The 22,090-nt window shown below is 47.0% G+C and overlaps 2 protein-coding genes across 5 annotated transcripts in view; one reads left to right on the forward strand and one right to left on the reverse strand.

The window, feature by feature from the left end:
- The first annotated feature begins 166 nt into the window (after window positions 1-166).
- NTAN1 (N-terminal asparagine amidase) lies at window positions 167-13,923 on the forward strand. 3 transcript variants are annotated; one of them, XM_068565736.1, is made up of 10 exons: window positions 167-327; window positions 5,844-5,946; window positions 6,023-6,088; window positions 6,373-6,481; window positions 8,360-8,433; window positions 9,981-10,034; window positions 10,576-10,629; window positions 11,636-11,733; window positions 13,070-13,183; window positions 13,578-13,923. In XM_068565736.1, the coding sequence occupies exons 1-10, from the start codon at window positions 247-249 to the stop codon at window positions 13,755-13,757; spliced, it is 933 nt and encodes a 310-aa protein (XP_068421837.1). In that variant the 5' UTR covers window positions 167-246; the 3' UTR covers window positions 13,758-13,923. The 3 variants fall into 3 exon arrangements, with proteins under 3 accessions (XP_068421837.1, XP_068421839.1, XP_068421838.1); XM_068565737.1 differs by lacking the exon at window positions 5,844-5,946 and having other exon boundaries at window positions 248-327; XM_068565738.1 differs by lacking the exons at window positions 5,844-5,946; window positions 6,023-6,088 and having other exon boundaries at window positions 242-327.
- Window positions 11,855-22,090, reverse strand: part of PDXDC1 (pyridoxal dependent decarboxylase domain containing 1) — a 57,553-nt gene continuing 47,317 nt past the window's right edge. The window contains exons 17-25 of one of the 2 annotated variants that reach the window (XM_068565734.1): window positions 21,672-21,777; window positions 20,015-20,186; window positions 19,294-19,412; window positions 18,903-19,024; window positions 17,832-17,924; window positions 17,647-17,743; window positions 16,665-16,769; window positions 15,925-16,151; window positions 11,855-13,237 (exon numbers count right to left, since the gene is read on the reverse strand). In XM_068565734.1, coding sequence (XP_068421835.1) covers window positions 13,178-13,237; window positions 15,925-16,151; window positions 16,665-16,769; window positions 17,647-17,743; window positions 17,832-17,924; window positions 18,903-19,024; window positions 19,294-19,412; window positions 20,015-20,186; window positions 21,672-21,777 — 1,101 coding nt within the window. In that variant the 3' untranslated portion in view covers window positions 11,855-13,177. The remainder of the gene's footprint in view (window positions 13,238-15,924; window positions 16,152-16,664; window positions 16,770-17,646; window positions 17,744-17,831; window positions 17,925-18,902; window positions 19,025-19,293; window positions 19,413-20,014; window positions 20,187-21,671; window positions 21,778-22,090) is intronic. The other variant, XM_068565735.1, reaches the window with a different exon arrangement.

The following is a 22,090-nucleotide window of genomic DNA, read 5'->3' on the forward strand; positions in this document are numbered from 1 at the left end:
CGTTTCCCATGGAGCCATGCGCCCCCGCCACCCCCGTAGATTTCCTCAGCCTCTTGGGGCTGCACCGCTTCCGTCGGACTCCACTTCCCGGTGGCACCCGCGGCTGGGCGCGGCGGCGGGGCGGCCCGAGAGAGAGGGCGAGGGCGAGGGCGAGAGCGAAGGCGAGGGCGGGGGCAGGGGCGGCGGGTGGCCCGCGGCTGAGGAGGCCGCCGCCTCCCTGGGCCTGCCGGGGCGGCCGCCTCCGCGATGCCGCTACTCGTGGAGGGGCGGCGAGTGAGGCTGCCGCAGTCCGCTGGGGACCTCGTCCGAGCCCACCCGCTTCTGGAGGTGAGCAGGGCCCGGGCGGGGGGCTTCGAGGCGGGCCCGAGGGAATCCGCAGGCGGTCCAGAGCCCTCCTCACCCCGCCGCCACCACCCGCTCTCCCCGAATCAGGCTCGAAACTTGGCGCAGCGGAGGTGCTATCGGCACATCCGGAGCCCAGGCCGCCGGCAGCAGAGTTTCTGCCCTCGCTTGAGGCATCTGTGGAGCTTTTACCTTCTTTGGACCTTAGAGGGCATCTGCTGAAGCCCCTCTTTTTCGAAGGGAGGGAACGGGGGCCCAGAGAGGTTAGGTGACTTGTCCAGGGTCGCCCAGCACCGCGGCTTGAGGACACCCCGGGACCCCCTTTTTCCAGACAGGGCGGTCCCAACCTCCAATCCGGACTTGGCCCGTTTAGGCAAATCTGGGCAGCGCCCTTGCTCGCTCCCTCGCCGGGGATCCCCACCCGTGGTGAGCGCGGCATCGTCCTTGGGTCCTCAGGAAGCAGGAGGTTTTCTGGGGTGGGCAGGGGCATCCTGGCGGGTCGCCTAGTCTTCTAGACCCGGGGCCTGGGGCTCCCGGTTAGTTTCAGTCGGAAGAAAGGGCCCTATTTTCCCCCAGGTGGGCCGTGTTGAGGAACCACACCCTATGGAAGGGTTTTTTGTTTTGTTTCCTGCTTTTGTCCTTAGATGGACCTCTGAACCCTTAGTCCAGGCTTATGCAGAGACTGTTTGGAAAAGGGTTCTTACTGTAAAAGAAAAATCCGAACCAAACCTCCCACTTGCCCCAGATCCCGCTAAGGGGAAATCAACCATTTCATTGATTTAAGAGATTCATGTTGAGCCTCTAATGTACGTTGCCTATGGTGTTTGCCTCTTTCCCCACAATCAGGACATTTATAGGGTGGGGATGGTTTTTAATCACAGGGTGGCTCAAATACCATGACTGTTAATTAAGTGCCATAAAGGGGGAAAAAAAATGCCCCTTTTCACTCTGCAAAGTGAAGCCGGGGAACCTGATTGAGTCTGTAGGCTTAGGGAAGGTATTTTTGGGTTTTCTTCTGTAACAGTTGCAGGGTGATTTTGTCTGCATGCTTGTTTTGTTTACTTTCCTTTGATCTCTCCCCCAGAATGTAAGCTTCCTGAAGGCAGACAGTGTGTCTTCGTATCCTCAGAGCCTAGGGCAGGCCCTGTCAGTGAATCTGTGCTTTGTAAATATTTGTTACACAAATGTCTGAGCAGAATGACCCCCTGAAAATGACCCAAAAGATGAGGGGGGGGGGTGTTACTGACGGGGAAAAGAGGACAACTCTGTGTGATTCTCAACTTGCATTTCAAGAAAACAATAGTGATATTAGCCAACACATACTGGGCACCTAGCAGACACTAGGTTAAGTGTTAAGCACTTTCCTTGTACTGTGTCACTGCCACACCATGAACTGGTGCAGTTGGGAGTACGACTCACCAAGGGAGAAAAAGTGCAGCTGCCTAAAGAATATAGGTGGCACCCTATTTTTATGTCTGCTTGAAATTTTCTATGATAAAAAGTTAGATCAGTGTCCAAGGCAGCCCCCTAAGTGTGGAGACAGGGGGAATGAGATGAGATACCAGGGCGGCTGGCCCCCTAGAAGGGAGGTTTGGCCTCTTTGGGGAGACGTGGCCTAGAAATGCTGTGTAGTGGGGACCAGTTTGCCTTACAGGAACGGGGAGGCGGGGGTGGGGGCACTTCCATCTCAGCAGCCTAAGGGAAGAGGGGGAGGGCATTCTAGCTGAGCAAGCTGGACTGTGCCCCGTAGCCCCTGGGCGGGAGGGGAAGGGCCCTGAAGGCGGGTGGACTGGCCCGTTTCCCTGGCAGAGAGGGCAGGAGGGGCAGAGTGGAAGATAAGCCGGGAGAGGTAGGTCGTACCTAGGTGGCAGGGGTTTAGATGGATCTTTCAGCTGATGTGCAGTGTGGAGAAATGAAAGGTTTAATTATTTTTTTTAATAACAAGTAGTGTCCCCTTGGTAAGAAAATAGAAATTATAAATCTCAAAAAGAAGAAAAAAGAACCATGCTTCACATTTTGCTATACTTTTTTACATGATAGCATACTATATATTCTGTTCTATAATGTGTCCTTTTCATGTGACAGTAGGTTGTGAGTATGCAGTAGCAGCACTTACAAGCCTGTCCGTAGCTATGCTTAGCATAGGATAGTAGTAACAACAGCAACAATGATAGCAACGCCGTGGAACTTGCTGAGCGTCCCAGCCCTAGGAAGCAGGTACTGCTGCTGTTCCCATTTTACAGATGGGGACTCTGAGGCACAGAGGGTGGAGTCAATTGCCCAAGATCCCACATCCTGTGAGTGGTGAAGCCTGGATCGCAACCCAGGCGGTCTGCCTTTGCCTCTAGAGCAGCAGTGCTCAATACATTAGCCACTGGCCGCATGTGGCGATTTACATTTAAGTTAATTAAAATTAAAAAATCAGCTCCTCAGTCACACTAGCCACGTTTCAAGTGCTCGACAGCCACGTGTGGCCAGTGGCTGCTGTATGAGACAGGGCAGGTACAGATCCTTGCCATCGCTGCAGAAAGCGCCTTTGGGCGGTGCTGTCTAGAGCCTTTGTTCTTAACCAGTCACTGGACGCTCAGGAACTGGTCCTGCGGCCTCTTGAGAAACAGTCCCATGGAATTCCACGTAACTTAGTTCCTGCCTTTAAGCATGCGCAATATTTATGCTCTTTTCCCATTAGGAACATTCACGGAGCTAAATCTTTATAAACCCCTGTAATTATTCCTCAGAAGGGTTTTTTTGAGCAGAAAAGCGGGGTCAGGACGGGGGACCAGAGGTGGGGAATGGTGACAGCCACCCCCTGCAGACCTGCTGTCAGTTAATCCTCCCACAGCCGAAGCAGTGGCCGTCATCAGCCCCGTTTCCCAGAGGAGGGGACGAAGCACCGAAGCTCAGCCTAATGCCCAGGTCACTGGCTCAGGGAGAGGCCCCCCAGCACCACCATGCTCTGTGTCTTCCCCCCGGGCACTATATTGCAGGAATTTAGGTGTAAGGGAAGAAAGGACTGAGATAAGGTAGCGCCCGAGGGGTGGGAAGAAGGCTCAGTTCTGAGGGCTGTGCCTGGTGGCGCTCTCATACTTGCTCTCCCGTTTGCTTCAAATTTCAGTGTCACTCATAAGTAGCTTTCTGGGGACACAGCCACGGCCACTTGTCATGTGTCATCTATGCTGCTTTCACGCTGAGGAGCTGAGACCGCACGGTCTGCAACGCCCGGGATACTTACTGACTGGCCCTTCTCTGAAACACGTGTACTGACCCCTGGGTTAAGAGAACAGTGCCTTCCGATAGGGACTGGGAAACGAGGATGAGCCGTAGCAGGGAGAGACTGCGGGAAAAGATATGTTTTTGTGAATCTGAGCGTCCAGCGGATAGAGAAAGTTCAGAAAACGACTGCTTTTATTTCAGAAAGGATGCGAGTTTATAAAGTAGGACTGTGTGTTTTTCCACAGAAGAGAACTTTGGCTAACTTTTTTTCATTTTTTAAAGTGAAAGACCAAAGCAATGTTGCTGTTTTCACTTTCTGGCCATCTCTCTCCTGATAATTTGTGCTTCTGTTTCTCTGGGACATAGTAGGAGCTGTGTCGATGAGAGACGTTGTGATTTTTGGTCTTGGGCATGCAAGTGATAATTCATTTCTCAGAAATAGCTTTGCTTTTGGGTGGTGACCAATTTGTGAAAATGAGTGGTAAAAATTTGCCTTGACTTCTCCCTCCCCCTCCCCAAAAAGAACAAAAAGAGGTAAGTATTAAAGGAATAATAAAAAGGAAATTCTGCATTCTCCTTTATCTTATCTTGAATTAAGGTGAGAAATGGTGTGAAAATGAAAAGTGCTTACTGCTATGAGGTGTTGCGAGTTTTTGCACAATTGGCTGCATCTCTTTCTCCCTGACTTGGCCGTCCGATCACACACTGCACTTCACTCAGTCCTTAGTTCCTTTCTTCTTTAAAACATTTTTTTAATTGAAGTATAGTTGATTTACATTGTTGAGTTAATTTCTGCTGTACAGCAAAGTGATTCAGTTATATATATATATACTCTTTCATATTCTTTTACGTTATGGTTTATTACAGGATATTGAATATAGTTCCTTGTGCTGTACTGTAGGACCTTGTTGTTTATCCATCCTATATAAAATAGTTTGCATCTGCTAATCCCAACTTAGTTCCTTTCTTAAATGGAGGGGCCGGTCTCACTATAACTGCTGCCTTGCTTCCAATTAATGAAAGCTTATTAAAAGAGAACCCTCTAGAACTCATCAAGCATATGATCATGTTTTTTTACATCTCTTGTATTTTGTTAAGTAAGCAAGTACTAACCTAAATTAGCACCAACCGTGAGGAATGGCCAGAAGCCAGTATAAGACCATAAAAATGTTCCCTGGTCTAGACAGTACACAAGCTCTGTATTTGCACACATGGTTAGGAAATTGCTTATTGAGGAGTTTATTTGTTGCAAGTAAGAAGAAAATTATGAAACATTTTAGTGATGCCTCAATTTGACGTTTTTGAAAAAAAAAAGTTTAATTTAGTTCTCATGAAGGAATTAACCACCTGAGTTTTTTCCCCCCAGGCTTACTAATAAGAATTTATACAAATATTCAATTAGTCAGAATTTTCACACCTAATATTAACCTATCTTTTCATAAATTTGCTTATTTATGAGGGCTCCTTTTTGGTTTTCTACTTTAATAACATAATTACATCATAGGACATTTGGAGAATAGAGCGACAGTTAAATAACTTGTGTTTGCCCTGTTCTAACACAATCATGGTTATATTGGTGAATTTCCTTCCAGTATTTTTCCCTATATGTGGCAACATTTTTAGCATTGTTGTATTAACAGCATATTTGCAGCTTAAATTTTTTTTTTTTTTACTCGAATCTTGCTCGTCAGTTTACATTTCCAAACTCTTTTCCCATAGTCTTCATTTTTCATGACTGTGCAGTTAGCAGTTGTGAGTTGGTTCTGCATAATTTACTTGCCTTTTCTGTGGCTGTCCCCAGCTTTGTGCCATTCTCGATAACACAGGGATTGAGTGCCTTTTGGGTTATTTCCACAGTACAGATTTCCAGAGGTGGGGATTACTAGATTAGGAGATAGGTAAGGTCTGGATCCCTCCTCCTCTTTAAAGGAAGTGAAGAAGGTCTGTGATTTCTGAGCCACCCAATCCCCTAGTCCATAGGATCTGATTCTCTTTACAATTGTGAAGAGTGGGGAAAAGAGTTTTGCATCTTATTTCATAGGTACTAGAGTCTTGTTCTGTAGGGTGAAAAAAGAACAGAACTTCCTTGTTTCCTTCACATTGTTCCACATGGTAGTTACTGCTGCTGCCTTTTTATTTTAGCTTTTCTGTCAGATAATACACACACCTCAGACCTCACGAGTGTGTGTTTCCCACGTAGGGCACACTTTGGCTCTCTCCACCTCTCTAGTCACTCAATCCTCACTAATTTCCATCACTATTGTATTTTTTTTTTTTTAATTAAACAGGAAAGAGCCAGACTTCTCAGAGGTCAGTCTGTTCAACAAGTGGGACCCCAGGGCCTTCTGTATGTTCAGCAAAGAGAGCTTGCAGTGACCTCCCCAAAGGATGGTAGGTTAGGAAGCAGTGAATTGGGCGTTATCCCCAAAGGCTATTGGATATTTTATTTTATTTCTTTTTTAAACAGGCTCCATCTCCATTCTGGGTTCTGATGATGCCACCACTTGTCACATTGTGGTCCTGAGGCACACAGGTATGATGAGAGAGATGAAGGAAACCGTTAACTTAAACGGACCCGACACGTGGGACCATGAATTTCTCGATTTGCGTTTCCTGGCTCCGCTTACCTCTTCTCCATCTGCATGGCCCCTCCCTGTGGCCCTGGTCAGATGGGTTGGCTGGGCAGCCCAGACGTCTCTATTTTTCCTTTTACAGGCTGTTCAAAGATGAGGCGGTCCGAATGGACAGGCGTAGACCTGGCCTGCTCCCCGAGTTCTCATCGGGAATAACATGAGTCGTTTCACCCTTGTTCTTCAGGTAATGGGGCTACCTGCTTGACACATTGTGACGGAACTGACACCAAAGCTGAGGTCCCCTTGATCATGAACTCCATAAAATCCTTTTCCGACCACACTCAATGTGGAAGGTGAGCTCCACGCTACTCTGTTTTGTGATATTGGGAACTTGACACCATCGCGTAGAGGAAACAGCTGTGGCAGCTGTTCCAGCAATGTGGCCTGTCACCAGCACCGTGGCCGCCTGGTCCCCCTGGAGCAGACCGTGGCCCAGCGTCGGCCCCTCATCAGTAGTTGCTGAGGGAGTGAATGGGTGGCGGGTACGAGGGGAGGTTTGACTTTGAATCTGTAGTTCTGTTCTCAGTAATGTCCTCTTAGATGTCCGTTTTGCGGACATTGCCTTGTTACACCCCAGCGGTGGAATCTCTTCATTCCTTCAGCAGTTGTTTGTTGAACGTTTCCTGTGAAGTAGAACTTGTTATAGGGACATAGCAGTGAATGGAGTAGACAAACCCTGCCCCCGCGGGGCTCATATTCCACAGCAAGGAGATGTCAGCACAACAGGATTTTAACGATGGACAGGGCTCTGAGGAACACAAGGCTGGGGAGGAGCCGGAGATGGCCGGGAGGAAGGGGGTGCAGTTCTCAGCGTCGTGGATTCTGTGCAAGAGCTGACGCCTGCCCTGGGTGTCCACCACAGCGCCCAACCCTCTCACCGGTGACAGCGTGACCACCTGTTTCACGTGTGCGGCCCCGAGATTCAGCTTCCCAGAGCCACAGGGTTAGTTAAACGGGAGGCCCACGGCCGCGGCCTGGCTTCTGGCTGGTGCTCACGCCTGTCCTCTCCCCTTTCTCTCTCGTTGGCGGGCCTGGCAGGCATCTCATCTTATTTGAAGTCTAAGGCAGCAGTTCATTTGAATGAACTAGTCTAGTCATATGCAAGTTCTTAGAATCCCAGGGGTTTAAAAGACCAGCGTCTCTGTCCGAGTTTCACTAGTGTAACACAGAGCAGTTTTTAAATTGAACTCTTCTCCTGCCAGGTCTGCGACAGGCTGGGCTAGCCTCGCGGCTCTGTGGCTTGTGCAGTCGCCAGACTGCTGGGCCCTCCAGGTTACGTAGCCGGACTGGGCCATGGGCCCAACTCCGTGATTCTCAGCACACAGTTGTGAGATAGAATATGTCATGAGGCGACTTGATGCTTTGCCCTGTGCTGCTGATGCAGAAGATTCTGGTTCATTCCTCAGCAGGATTTTGTCTGTCAGTAGAAGGGATGTGAAATACGGCCACACTTTCCTAAGCTTTGGTTGCCAGGTTGTCACAGGCTGAGGACCAGGGGTTAGCAGAGAAGTGTGCATGGGGCACTCAGGGTTAACAAAGTTAGTGTGGTCTTTCCAGCTGTAGGGCTTCCTACATGGAGCTTTGCTGTGCATGGTGACTCCCTTGGGGAGTAGGCAAGGCTTCCCAAACTTATTTAACCCCAAGAACACTTTTTTCTGTTTCATGAGGCCAGTGTTCAGGGGAACACACTTTGGGAAAAGCTGGTGTTGTAGATAGGCATGTGCTTTAGACACAGACGCAGTTTCCTTCTCCGTGAAACGGAGATGCGAACCCGTCTCTCCACGATGCTGGGCGGTAGAGAAGACGGCGTCTGTGCAGGGATGGTGTCAGTCCCGCCCTTCCCAGTTCTGCACCACAAGTCCTCTTAGGCTGAGACTTTTAAGAGGTTTTGGAAGCATCCCGCTGGGGGCGGGTTGATAGTGTGACATGGTTGTCTTCTTCCAGGGTAGCCTTTTTCACCCTGTGCCTCAAGGTGGCCTCATGTTTGTGTTAAGACACGGCTCCGCTCGGCCCCCAGGCACCCGGGCAGGGTCGCAGTGTGCTGCACCGGTTCTTGTGCGTGTGCTGAGGCGTAAACGGGGCCCAGGAGCCGAGAGCTAAAGTTCACAGCAGACCCAGCACACGCTGTCCCGTGCTGTTCGGCCTCTGACCACCTCCTGTCTCTTCGCCAGGCTGGAAGTGCACCTCGTGGGCGGCTTCAGTGATGACAGGCAGTTGTCACAAAAACTGACGCATCAGCTTCTTAGTAAGTTCACTTTTTTCCTCACATTTGATAAAAATATGTATCTATTTTTGCTTAGATAAAAATCCCAATTAGTACAGGACCTATGAGGGGTGCACCTGCTTGGAGCCACACAAACTGCTCAGCTTGGAATCTTCCATAAAGACTGGATAGCAAGGAGCTAAATGCTCAGAGCTAATGGGATGGGGACAAGATTTTCTTTCAAAATAGCAGGTGATGCATCCCGAAATAGCAAGTGCTGTGAATTGTGTGAAAACAGGAACCACCTTCTGGGCAGAAATGTCCATTTTAATCTGAAGAGAATTAAAACCCTGATAAAAGCCAATTTTCCCTGTTAAATTAGCAAATATTACAAAAAAAAAAAAAAGATGTTCTTTGATTAACCATGAGGCAGCGAGGTGGGTGTATTCCTGCAGCACTGGAACATACTTTGGTGTAACCTGTCAGGAAAGCCATTTGGCATCATGGTCCATCATGGCCCCAGTAATTCCCCTTCTGGGAATGTAGTATAAGAAAATAATCCGAAATGTACACAGAGATTTATGCCCAAAGATGGGCAGTAGAATGTTATTTACAATCGGAAATAATCTAATGTCCATTAGTAGAGGAATAGTTATATAGCCATTAAAAAATAATACTTATGAAGAGGTTTGAATTACATGGGAAAATACATATGTACAAAACAATCAGGATATAAAATTGTCTACATCTGAGCTTAGCTGTGCACGGACAAATATGGCAGGAAATATACTGAATGTTAACTGCTAGGATTATGGGCATTAAAAGCCCATACACTTGTATCTTTAAAAACCCACATATTCTTTCCGCTCTCCTGTATTTTCCAAATTTTTCATAATGATCAAATTTTTTATGACTGATAATCAGGAAAAAATAGTTATTTAGGAAAAAGGTAAAAATCTTATGAATGAGTTTGTCCGCCCAACCTCTCAGAATGGAGAGAAGAATGGAAAGCCTTGGTCGAAGTTTCCTTCGAGCTTGAGGCTAGGAGCACATCTGTCCCTTGGCAGGCAGGGTTCTGGGCATCAGCTCACGTGGGTCTGACCTCTGATAGAGGCCAGGTTGTGACTGGAAGGCTAGTGGATCCGACTCTCTGTCCCCTTCTTGACTTGTTCAGCATATGCTCTGCTAATTAAAGGAACTTTTTTTTTTTTTTAAATTGTGTGTCAGATGCCTGAAATCTTTTGAATACTGCACACAGCTCAGAACTGGCTTATATATTGGCAGATGGATTTTGGGTTTTTTTTGTTGCTTTTGTTTTAATATTTATTTCTTTAGGCTGTGCCGGCTTAGTTGCGGCACTCAGGATCTTCCTTGTGGCATGCGGGATCTTTTTAGTTGCAGCAGCATGTGGTATCTTTTTTTAGTTGCAGCCTGAGGACTTAGTTGCAGCATGCACGTGGGATCTCGTTCCCAGACTAGGGATCGAACCCAGGCCCCCTGCATTGGGAGCGAGGAGTCTTACCCACTGGACCACCAGGGAAGTCCTTAAAGGAACTTTTTTGACATCAGTTTTTAAATTCTCATTGTAGGTGAATTTGACAGACAGGAAGATGACATTCACTTGGTGACATTATGTGTGACAGGTAAGTTCTGCCATCTTTCCCAAAGCAAAGCTGTAGATTTCGGGGATGTTTTGCCCTCGCTCTTAAAGCAGGACCCAGCATCCGTGCCTCAGTCGCAGACGGCACTGTTTGTCAATGCTGTGATGCCTTCTGGCTTTTCCCATATCTTCTGGGATGGCCTTCCCCGCCCTCCCCACTCCAAATCCTGCTCAACCTCAGTTGAGATCCTGACGCCCCTTGAGTGCAACTCCTCTGTCCTTCCTTGGGATTCTCAGCGGTCTGCTCTGTACTCCTGGGAAGGAGGAGGGGCCAGATCCCGGAGAGGAGCTGCCGCCACGCATGTAGGCAGCTGGGAGGCCCGGACTCTGGAGAGGCGTTTGTTCGCTATGACCTTACTGCTCTGGGGCTCAGCGGGGAAACAGGGACACAGTCCCTTTCATGTTCTCATTTCCCCCCTTTTGCAGTGGGGGCTCCTTCTTGGCCTTTATTTATGGAAAATAAAAGCGATTGTTTGGTATTTCTTAAAAATTGATCTTAAAATTTCTTTTTTTTTACGTGTTAGAATTAAATGACCGGGAAGAAAATGAAAATCACTTTCCAGTAATTTATGGCATTGGTAAGTAGCGTGTTGATCGGAGGGTTTATTGGTCTCACACTGACAAGACAAGCTCTGGTTAAAGGCCAATTCCACCAGCTAGTAAGCCCGTTGCTATTGGTGTGTCACAGCCTTAGGTTCAGATCCTGACTTCTCGGTGTATTTGCTGGGCAAGAAGCTTACCTTCTCTAACCTTTATCTACAAAATAGAGAAAACATCCAAATCCTAAGGCTGTGAAAAGAAAAAGGGTAGCAAATATAAAGTGTAGGCATCACCCCCGTTAGGGGAAAGCTGAATGTCAGTGGTCTCTGCTCCCCCAAGAGGCCTCTCTGCTTTTTTCCAGCCAGTGCTCTGGGGGCTGGAGCAGGGCATTTGAATTTGAATCTTCTTATACTTAGGGAACTAATTAAGGTTTTGATTGAGAACAAAGATCCAAAGGAAAGTGTGCAACCACCAGGCTGAAGAAAGCCCAGAACTTTCCTCCCTCCTATAACAGCCCCTAGGACTCCCAAGGCTGTAATAAGGTGAGCCCGGCTGTCTCTACAGAGGGCTCCTGCCATACCTGTGACATGTGATTTGGCTGGGTGCTCACTGCTTTATTCTCTATACTTTGTATGTCTGAAATGGTTAGTAAAAACCAACACACAAACACCAGATTTGGCCCCAGTCCCAGGCCATGTTCGCAGCCGTGTTTGGTCACAGGGCTGACCAGGGAGGCTTTGCCACGCACTGCCTGAAGAGATGGCGCACCTCCTGTTGGGGGGACCCTTGGTTCGGAACCAGGTCTTACCTAGTCCAGCTCAGGCCTCAGCTCTTGTCAGCGAGATGCTTGGCTAAAGGGTTGCATTATCCCTTTCCAGGAAGGGAGACGCTACAGACACCTAAGAGTAACTTTGTTCAGTTTCCACTCTTTTCTCTCTGAGGGAGACTCATCCATATTCTATTACATGTGGTGGTGGAAGTGTGAGACTGTGCCAACCCTTGTGGCTTTTGTCAGTAGGAAGTCACCCTGTTGTCCCTCAACAGCTGTCAACATCAAAACCTCAGAGATCTACAGAGCCTCCTTCCAAGACCGAGGTCCGGAGGAGGAGCTACGTGCCGCACGAGCTTTAACAGGAGGACCAGTGAGTTTGATATCATCTTTATGTTACAGGGTTAAGGAAAAAAGGGGGGCATCAAACTCCAAAGTCTTAAGTTTTATAGACCTTAGAAATGAAAAGTTTATGTCAATTCTTTAAAGTTGTACATGATCAGGAACCACCACGAACACACCATGTAGAATAATAATGAACGTTTTCAGTTATAAGCTCAAGACCCCAGTTCCCTGCCGTGAAGATGTTGGGGAGGTATGTGAACACCCAGCACCCAGATCCAAAGAGAACGAGCCCCTTTTACTTTGTAAGAACTTTACCAGTGAAGCTGCTGTAAAGAAAGGCAAGCTAAGGGGGAAGAAGAGCCTTCTCCCCTCTGCACCTCAGGATCACACTCTCCTCTGGACCAAGTAACTGAAGACCAGTTTGCTGGGATGAATTGATTAACCCCAAGAATAATCGAATCACTTTAAAAGTCTCATTGCCTTAGGATGCTTTTTAATTAAGTAACACCTTCATTTTAAAAGTTAGAAAAATAAAAACCTAAGACTTACACGTTGTTTGAGGAATGGGAGAAAGAATCCTTTTAAAATGCTTAAAGTGTGGGAAAAAAATAGAAATCGCATTCAGAGCACCCAAAAGAAATCTCACTTATGAAATGCTGCCACTTTCATTGGAAATGTCTGGATTCAGTGGTCTGTTCTGCCAACCCTTTGACATTGTTAGGGATCCTTTTGCAGCCTCTCAAGTAGCGTTAACAGCCTTGATTTAGCTAAGATTCAGGACATATTTCAGTCTCAGTAACCAAAATTGAACATTGCTGGTGAAGCTGAAAACTACCATTGGCACATTTGAGAATTCAGGGAATTGATCATTTGGCAAATTAACATTTTTACAAATTGGTTTTTCCCTTCTTTTGATGGAGCAACGGCATGTGTACTTTTAAGTTTCAAGGTTACTCGGGGTGTGAATAATGAGGCAGTGTTTCATGTAGCACTGAGGAGTGTGGACTTCAGTCAGACACACCTGGGTCTGGGCCTGGCCCTAACGCTTATGGACGTGTGACCATGGGCAACGGGCCCGTCTCTCTGAGCCTTGGGTTTCCAGCCAAAATGGGAAAAATGCCATCTTCCTGCAGGACTGTTGTCAGAACTAAACAAAGTAATGTCTGTTTCCCACAAAGTGCAGTACCAGAGAGGTGGAAAGTATTCAGTAAGTAGCAGCTTCTGTTACTATGAGACAAAAATTGAAAGAAGCTTATCATCCAGACAAATGCCTTAATTTCAAGACTACACTGGAGCTTCCATTAAAGGTAGGGTTTAAGCTGATAACATTCCTTAAATTCTATCCTTGAAATGTTCTTTTTTAGATGATTAGTATTTACGATGCAAAGACAGAACAACTTCGTATAGGACCATATTCCTGGATGCCATTTCCCCATGTGGATTTCTGGTTGCAGCAAGATGATAAGCAAATACTAGAGGTGAGAATTTACAGGCTGGGTAAATCTTAAATCTGTGGACCTTGGTTTCCTCATCTGTAAGGAAAAAAAAAAGGGATTAGACTAGATAACAGCAGCTTTTCCTTCAGTGTTTGGAGGATGCCATTGGCAGACCCTGTTTAGCTGCTGTATCAGTCGGGGGTAAGTGGAGTCCTGGATGGACATCTATGCAGGGGAGCAGTAGGCAACCAACTGCTTTGTTCTCATTAACCCAGGACACCTCATTTCTTATGTAATTTTACAAATTACATATATAGTGATCTGAGAACAGCCTGATTAATGTTTAAGGAGCACAGAGAGACTCTGACATCTTTATCAAAGTAGGGAACAGAGCAGGGTTCTTCCCTCACGCCCCAAATCTTGTTTGGTTTTCCAGAACCTTTCCACGTCACCTCTGGCTGAGCCCCCCCACTTTGTTGAACATATCAGATCTACCTTGATGTTTTTAAAGAAATACCCTTCTCCAGCTAACATGCTGTTTCCTGGAAATAAGGCTCTACTCTACAAAAAAAATGAAGATGGCTTATGGGAAAAGATCTCTTCTCCAGGAAGCTAAAAATAAATAGGAATTACCAAAGAAAGCAACTTTTTGGCATGACAAAAGACCACTGGTGGAGGTAGGAAAGAATATGAATTTGGAATCTACATCCATTCAGTCTTAGGTCTCTTTCCTTGCTCCGTGTTTTTCAAATGACTTTAAAATAAAATCTTATTTTGGCAAAGGCATTTGTTTAGGTTTACTTTTTGGTTAGTAATGAGAGGCAGAGGAGAAGCCAGCTTTCGCACTGTGCTATAAGCAGCTATTTCAGATACTTGGGTAAGTAAGTCTAATTCTGCTAAATTAGTGAATGAGGGAAAAAACTGTCATCTATTTTGTTTAAAAGAACAATATTTAAAATGCAGTAAAGTTCGGTGAGAATTTATACATCTCACAGAGATTTTTTTTTTGACCTCAAACTATTTTAGAAGCATCAAATCCAAAACTGATGTTATATTTTTAGAAACCTTTATTTTTCTGAAATTGTTATCCAAAAGGAAGTTACCATGCCCAATTAATGCTAAGATTTATGAAGTGAACTCAGTGGTAACAATTTCAAGAACCTTTATTGAAACCAGCATTCAAATAGTATCTCAAGGGTGAAATTCTGTTTCAGCAAAACCAATTTAACAATTTCAAATATATATAAAAACATTTAAAAATTAATCTTGTTAAAGGTAATAATTTCCCCTTCCCCCATTTTATCTGCTATACTTCATTGCACCAAATAAACAGGGAAGACTTTGTTTAATCATTTGCACCAAAAAAAAAAAAAAAAAGGAAAATTGCATTTTGACAAGTGCCAAATGTCAGAAATCACATCAGATCAGAGTGTAATTATAGGCTTAATGTGGTATAACTAAGGCTTTCAGTACTACAGTCCACAAACCCAATGTGAATCCCCACCATCTTAAGGTCTCCTGTAGCTCGACTTCACTGGACTAAAAGGCACAGGGGCCGTTACCTACGATAAACGAAGTGATGCAGTACTTTTGGAAAAGTAGAAACAGGCAGTAATCAAGGGTTACTTCCAATCATCATTTCAGCAGTAGTCTGGCGTGATCAGCCTGAGAAAGATTACATTTCTGGTTCTTGTTTGAGTTGGGCCCAAACGTGTGAGCTGCTAGTGGAACAGAAGCTACAGAAGCTCCCGTGAGAACAGGTCAAAGGTGTACTTAATTTAGAATTTCAACGTAACGAGGTGCTATACAGCATGTTTAATACTAGGCTTTTAAGAGTAGCATCTATTGAGTTTTCAGATATTAAACATAGAAATAAGTACAGTCTGTACTTGTGTGCCAATTTAAAAGCTTTATCAGTATTTAAAAATATACATATATATATATATATATATATATATATATAATATGGTCAAGAAGAGTCTTTACAGTTACTCTTAATAGATGAGTCCTTTAATTTGTTTACAAATAGTATATAAAGGGAGAAATGGATTTGTGGCAGAGCTAAGTCAGACAGAAGCACTGTCCAGTCTAACTTGCTTGACGACCCTGCCACAGCTTGAGCGGACACGGTCCTTACTGACGTCTCCGGGGAAGCAGCAATTGGGGGTGGCAGGAGAGGGCTTCTGACACTCTTATTTACAATCCCATTGAAACCCACTCTCCTTCAAGCCAAACGCAATCCAGTTGTATACTGCAACCTGATCAAACTAAACACCAAGCAAAACAGATGGCCAAGAACGCTGTCTGTCTCCTCTGCAGCAGGACAACAGAGAACCCAGAGAGTTCTAAAGAAAGCTGTCTTACCAAAGAGTTATTATGTGCAACCTAGTAACTTCTTACACATGTGTTTAGAAAGATAAGAGCAAGTGTTTCAAGTGGCAGGCACTTGAAATTCTAAGTTTTCTCTGTGAATAAAAAGTGTTTATGGTAACTGGGGGGGGGAAAGGTATTACTACAGTTGGGTAGACAGAAACAGTAGTTGTTGGTTGTTCTATCAATACATACCCACAAAATTAGACAAGTCAATTGCCCTCCCAGAAGCCTGGCTTTCAGGCACATTTTTGTGCAAAAATCCCAGTTAAGCACAAATAACAGTAATTTCTCTCATACTAACATGTGGCACAGTTCACATTTTCAGAATAACTTCATCTTCCCTGAAACAACAATCAGTCCAGTCTCCAAGCAAACACTGAATTTTATCTTAAGCTCTCTGGCTCTTCTACCTGTGGGCGGTCATCTTCCAGGCGCTGGGCCCTGTCCTGGAGGGCCCCCGTCTGCTCGGCTTCTGGAGGGGTGGGCGCCCCTGGGTGCCGCTCAGGGCTGTTGGCTTCCGAGGCATCTTGCCCACCCGACAGGTGCTCCATCTTCTCTAAGTCCTCGATGTGACTGACTGAGCTGGTCTCGCTCACAGCATCTGAACCTCTTAGGGACCTTTTAAAAGACTTCTGGCCTGGAAGGAAGATCAATGAACGGCACTGAACACTCGGAAAACGACACCCCTGCAATGGAAGCTGTCTGTGCTCTAAGTGATTGCTTTATTTAATCACAACGGCTTCGGCAGAAACCCCTGGGATCACTGACTCTGAAGCAGGTAAGTGAGGAGGTGAGAAATGAGAGCTGATATGACACTAACGCGCCCCCAGCGCCAAGGACTTTGAGGGAAACTCAGGAAAAGCTCAGGGGAGCGAGCCCCAGGTTAAGCATGACAGCTGTCCAGACCCTGACTCCCCCGGGGAGTGCTACCCAGGTATTTCCCCAAGGCTTTGAAACGGCTAAAGGGACAGTGACAGCTGTCCTTAAATGACGAGAAATAGGACTTTGGGTTAAAGAATCAAGAAAACAGAGGAATGCAGCTAATACCAAACGGGTAAAGCGTTACATGATGCAAAGGTCTGTTTTACCAGGGGAAATACAACCAGTTTTCTTCAGTGTTAATGAACTCAAACACAGAGACGTGACGTACCTGGAAGTCTCTGTTTAGTGCGAGCGCCTGAGGGGGTCTGAGGCGGTGTTACTCCCGAGCCTTGTACTTTGTACACGTATGTGTGTTCCGTGGACTCCAGGGAGCCTGCAGAAAGGGGGGGCGGGGAGGTGTGGGGGGAGGTCCTGGCGCAGGCGCCCTGGGGGAGGCCCTGGGCCTCCTGACACGCTCCGGGAAGCGACAAAGCCATCTCGCAGCTGTGCCCACGAGTGAGTCCCGGCCCTGCTGGGGTGTTTCAGCCTCGTCTCCCCACGTGTCCTGTGTATGTGTGAAAACAACCAGACAGCAGTGTGGCCCAAGTGTGCCTGGGGAGCCAGGCCCCGATGGGAAATGTCCTTTAGCAACAAGGAATGGATGCCTCTTTGCTAAAGGCTTGGCGGGTTCAGTGTCAGGTTATCCCTTGCTGTCATATGACAACGTAGTCATCCTTTCCTGGGGAAGGGGCCCCAGGTTCAGGGAATTATTCCACTGGTAGAACAGGAAAGGAGGGGCCTGCAGCTCAGTATCATCTTCCCCAAATCCCAGCAACTGGGAATACTTGCTGGTTGCCTGGTTTGAAATAAAATGGCTCAGTGCTACAGACTATAATCTTTCACTTGCCCCTGGCAAGAGCAGCTCTCTGCTGGGGCAAAACACTAATGAGGACTGCACAGAATGTTAACACTGAACCCAAACGTCCAGGACACACTGTCTTGAGGACTGAACAGCCGAGCGAACGCGTTCCTGCTGAGGCCAAGCGGAGTCGGCTGTGGGCAACGGGCATCTGCTTTCATACTGTTTCAGCTGTCGGGGCAGGAGAGGAAAGATGGCAGAGTCCCAGGGGCAGACACGTCTCGCCTCCTCTCACAAGAGTCCCGGCCCAGTGCTCAGTGTAAAGCCTGGGGCACAGACAAGGCTCCTCAGCACGAGCGTGGGATCCCAGGGCATCATCTGGCAAAACTCTCCAGATGAAAAAGAGTCCTACCTGCCGTTAGGTTAAAAGTTCTTCCCTTTTGTGAAGCCTGTACTGGAGAAAACCAATTCAGCACGGATCCTACCACGGGGATCTGCCGTAACAACCCCTGCAAAACATAACCGTTGCTCAAGGCCATCCTGTGGAGGCTGGCACCCAGCCTGAGGCCAGCGGGGGAGCCCACCCTGGAGCCTCACCTCTTCCAGAAGTCGCTCCTCATTTGCCTTCTGCAGTTGAACCTGAGCTTCCTGAATTCCTTTCCGAACCACTTCCGTCATGTTTTCCAGAAGCTGTGTTAAGACGAAGAAAGGCATTATTTGTCTAAGCTTCTTGCTGAAGGCCTAGAACTATTAACATAGCGCTGGGGACATTTTTCAAAAGTATATTAGTAAATGGCACTTTAAAAAATGTCAGTGTAAAAATAAAACAGAATGTCAAATAGAAGAGGTCAAAATGTTAAAGGAGGCCTAGGCAGACGTACCTTGGTGACCAGCCTCATTTTCCAGGGAACAGCAATAACTGTCCCTGTGATCTGAATGTCATATCAATAGAAAACAGACATGACTCTCAACATTCATGGAGACAGAGGCAGAAGTAATATAGGCGGGTTTGGAAGAAACTTCAAGAAGTCCACCCAAGAATGAATAAGCTTGGCTCCTAGGCTTCATTTCAAACTCCCTTCTCTTCCGCACCCCTACTACCAAAAGTGAATCACATGACACAGGTTTCTGCCTCCTCTCAGACCAGTCTGGCTTTGGTCCCTTTTCTCTCCTTTTCAGTAATTTCTAGTGACTTGCATATCTGGTGTGGAGAGCGTCCTGTAAGTCTGACAGCCTGGTCCTCCGTGCCAACTGGCCAAGTGAAGCAGGTCTATTACTGGCGGAAAGTTCTGTTATCAGAAGCACCATCCCATCCAGCCTCAGGACCAGCTCCAATCAGGAACTCTTCCCTGGCCTTGTCGGGCAGAGGTGAACACATCTTCCTGAATGCACAGCCTCCCCTAACTTCTGTCCACAGCATTTACTACCTCAGTTGCTCACATGCGTCTCTTCCCCGCTCTGGCTTGTGAGTTCACTGAGGGCAGTGACCGCATCACATCACCGGCATCCCTGATGCCTGCACAATGCCTGGCTCACAGGAAGCCTTTAAAAACTTGGGTAAAGAATGAATGAACAGACACTGCCAAGGGTAGCTTCTTCGTTTGTGACTCTAGCTAATTGCCCAGGGAAAACCCAGAAAGGAATGAGACACTGATTAATCTTACAGACCCTGGAGTTTTCCTCGATTTCTCGGGCTGTGACTGCAATGGTCTCCACTAGTTCAGAAACATCTATGTCGTCACTCGCCATGCCAATGTAAATACAGCTCTTCATGCTTTTATACTCAGGGCCTGCGGGCAGAAACAACAGACCGACTTGGTTCCCAAGTCCTCAGACACGGGCCACTCCCTGTACAGCAGCACGACCAGGCACAGAGGAGCCTCCCCGAGGGGGTGAGGACATGGATCTAATGAGGAGATGGGACCCAGAGAGGCTGCAGAAGGGGCAGAGGGCTCTCTCACCCTGGGAAGATCTAAATAGCTAAGAGAGGCCACTTCCCTTCAAACCAGTTAAAAAACAGCTGTCAAAGTTCACAGTTGACTTTAGAAGGAGTAATTACCCATTTTAAATGTAAGGTCAGATTCCAGTTCATTTAACTTTTTCAGGAGTCCAGCATGGATTTTTTCCCCTTCTGGATCCGATTTCAAACTGCTTTTATCATCATTAGCGTGTTCATACCTATAAACGATATCACATAACAGTACTTCAGGAATCTACAAGATCAAGTGTCTCTTCAGACACAGGATAACAGGTGGAATAGAAGCTACTGGAAGTTACCAAGGGTGTGGAATGAGACAAAGAGCAAAGGAGCCACTCAGAGGGTCTCAAGATCAAACCTTTCCAGAAAGTCCCAAGGGAAGCCCAAGTCTCCAGGGGCATGAAATGTAGAAGGAGGGGCAAGGCTGGGAAGTCCCATCACTTGTAAGAGGAACAGGAGGCTTCCCTGATCCAGAGAGGGGACGAAGGGGCCACAGGAGGGACACACACTGAACCAGAGGAACTGGGAACTGGCTTCTCCTTAGTGAGTTGTAGTTCTCTGTACGCACGTCAGTGGTGCACCCAACGTAGTTCTCCTAGTTAACTTTCAAGCTGGCACAGAAAGAACACAGCAACTCCTATTTCACTCAGTGCGCGCTGGGCCGCCTGCCCGCTGTGCTCTTGTAAATGCCCAGCACATCTAGATGAACTTTCATAAGACATGAACACTGTCACGCCACGTAGTCATCTTAGATTTCTAAGCTGGTTCACAAAATGACCCACCCACGGTCTTTACATCGTACCTGACAACCCCTATTCCAGGCCAGTTTGGGTCATCAACGTATAAGAGACCTGCTGTTCCCGTCACCTCCTGCTTGAACTCCTCTCGCAGGTGCAGCGTACAGGTCAGGACTGGGAGCTTGCTCTGGATGCAGGCTGCGAGCTGATCCACATCCTCTCCCCGAGTTCCTAAAACTGAATACGTGCACAGAATGCAAGGGAAACGCTTAAAGAATGGCTGAAAATGAGGGGGCAGTGCTCCCACTTCTACTGTCAGAAAGCAGCTCTAGGTACAGCACATTAGCTGAGCTGAGGAGTTAAAAAAAAAAAAAAAAAAAGCCACTAAACCCAGATATGGAAGAATCAGGTGTTGAAAATTCATATAGCTGGCTGCCCCAGGTGTAGACACATTTTTTCCTTACACCGAAGAATTAGCCTCCAATTTAATACACAATGAAATCCTACCATAGAAATCAGATTCTTCTCACAGAAAGACTCTGCTTAAGTCAGGTTATAAACATCATAGCACAGGTTAGAAACAAGGAGGCGACCACACAGTTCTCGCTCTACGTTCACATGGAGAGAAAGAGAGGGGTTTCTGGGGGCAAGGGTGGGGGGCAGAAGGGCAGGGTGACGATGGCGACAGTACCAAGTACTTCTGCAGGTCAGAGCCTGAGAGGGCTCAGGGTTCAGGGATCCAAGAGTCTTGGCAACATCACGGCGCCCTCACTTCTGCTGATTCCAACGCTTATGTGATCTAAGCCTCAACGTAGGTGGCCTGGGGTATCCACAGCTAGCTTTTCCAGTTTCAGAGGCTAAGCCTCTGGGGCTAGGCCCCCTGCATAGCAGGAGCAGAGACTCCTAGAAGGCCTGGAGGCCACTGGCTATCTTCACGATGGCTCTTCTGTGCAGGGCAGTTGCCTGCACTTCACCACTTTTATGTTTTTGAGAAAATATCTTTCCAAAAATGTTGAAAACACCTCATGAAAAACCATCAAACATTTTCTGAAAATGTTTAAATCATCTCAGAAAAAAGCACAATCAGATTTTTAAGGCACCTCTTTTCAGATTATTTTTAAGTGCCTACTATAAAATACACCAACCACTACCCAAGCCATTTCATATTCACAATCTCACAGTTTAATCTTCACGTCACCACTATGAGGGGGTGGGGAACAGCTCTGGAGATAAGAAACTTGCTCCAGGTCCTACAGGTATGAAATGGCCGAGGGGGGGAACAAGAATCCCCAGGACTTTGTCATAAAAGTCCACGTGCTTTCAGCTCTATAGTTCTCTAAAATGTCTACAACAGTGGTTCTCGACCTTCACTGGCCTACTGTGCCCAGGCTCCACTCCAAGTAAACCCAGTCAGTCAACCAGAATCTCTGCAGGTGGGGCCCAGGCGCTGGGAGTTTTCAGAGCTCCACAGGGATTCTGAAGTCAGTCTGGGCTGAGAACCACTGAACAGAGGGTCACAGGACATCAAAACACAGGAATTCAACTGACTTCAGAGGTCTCTCTTTCTCAGAAGTTACCCCGGAAGGTTAATCTACCTAAACTCAGCCCAAAGGAAAAGGAAAAGCCTCTCCAGGGAGAGAAGAGAATATCACAGCCTGGACTTTGACAGACACAGCATTGATGCTCCCAGAACAGCAAGGGCGACCCACGAAGACTGGTTACCTGCCGCAGTAGTCAGGGGGCTGAACCGCACGCACGTGCCCTCCACCTCCAGATCCACGACCGTGAGGCCACTCGCGGGCACCAGCTGCTTCAGCTGTTCTCCCAGCTGCAGGGAAAGGGGCAGAATGCACACACTCCCGCAAGGAGGGAATCCAGAGTCTCTGGACCTGCCCTCGTCCGCTCAGCCCAGACCCAAGAGGCTACTGGAGGCTAGTTTCCTTTCACCTTTAATTTTCTTTGAATACTTACGGCACCTTGTTTTTAAAAACCGTAAATTTTACATTTTTTCTTACTAAAAAATATAAGTTCACTATAGAAAGATCTAGGCAATACAGGTAAAGTAAAAAAAAAGAAAATTTACCCACAATACACCACTGAGAGACACCCACTGTTGACATGTGGCATAACCATCCCCCACC

The sequence above is a fragment of the Eschrichtius robustus genome, chromosome 16, assembly GCF_028021215.1.
Source record: "Eschrichtius robustus isolate mEscRob2 chromosome 16, mEscRob2.pri, whole genome shotgun sequence".
Taxonomy (NCBI): domain Eukaryota; kingdom Metazoa; phylum Chordata; class Mammalia; order Artiodactyla; family Eschrichtiidae; genus Eschrichtius; species Eschrichtius robustus.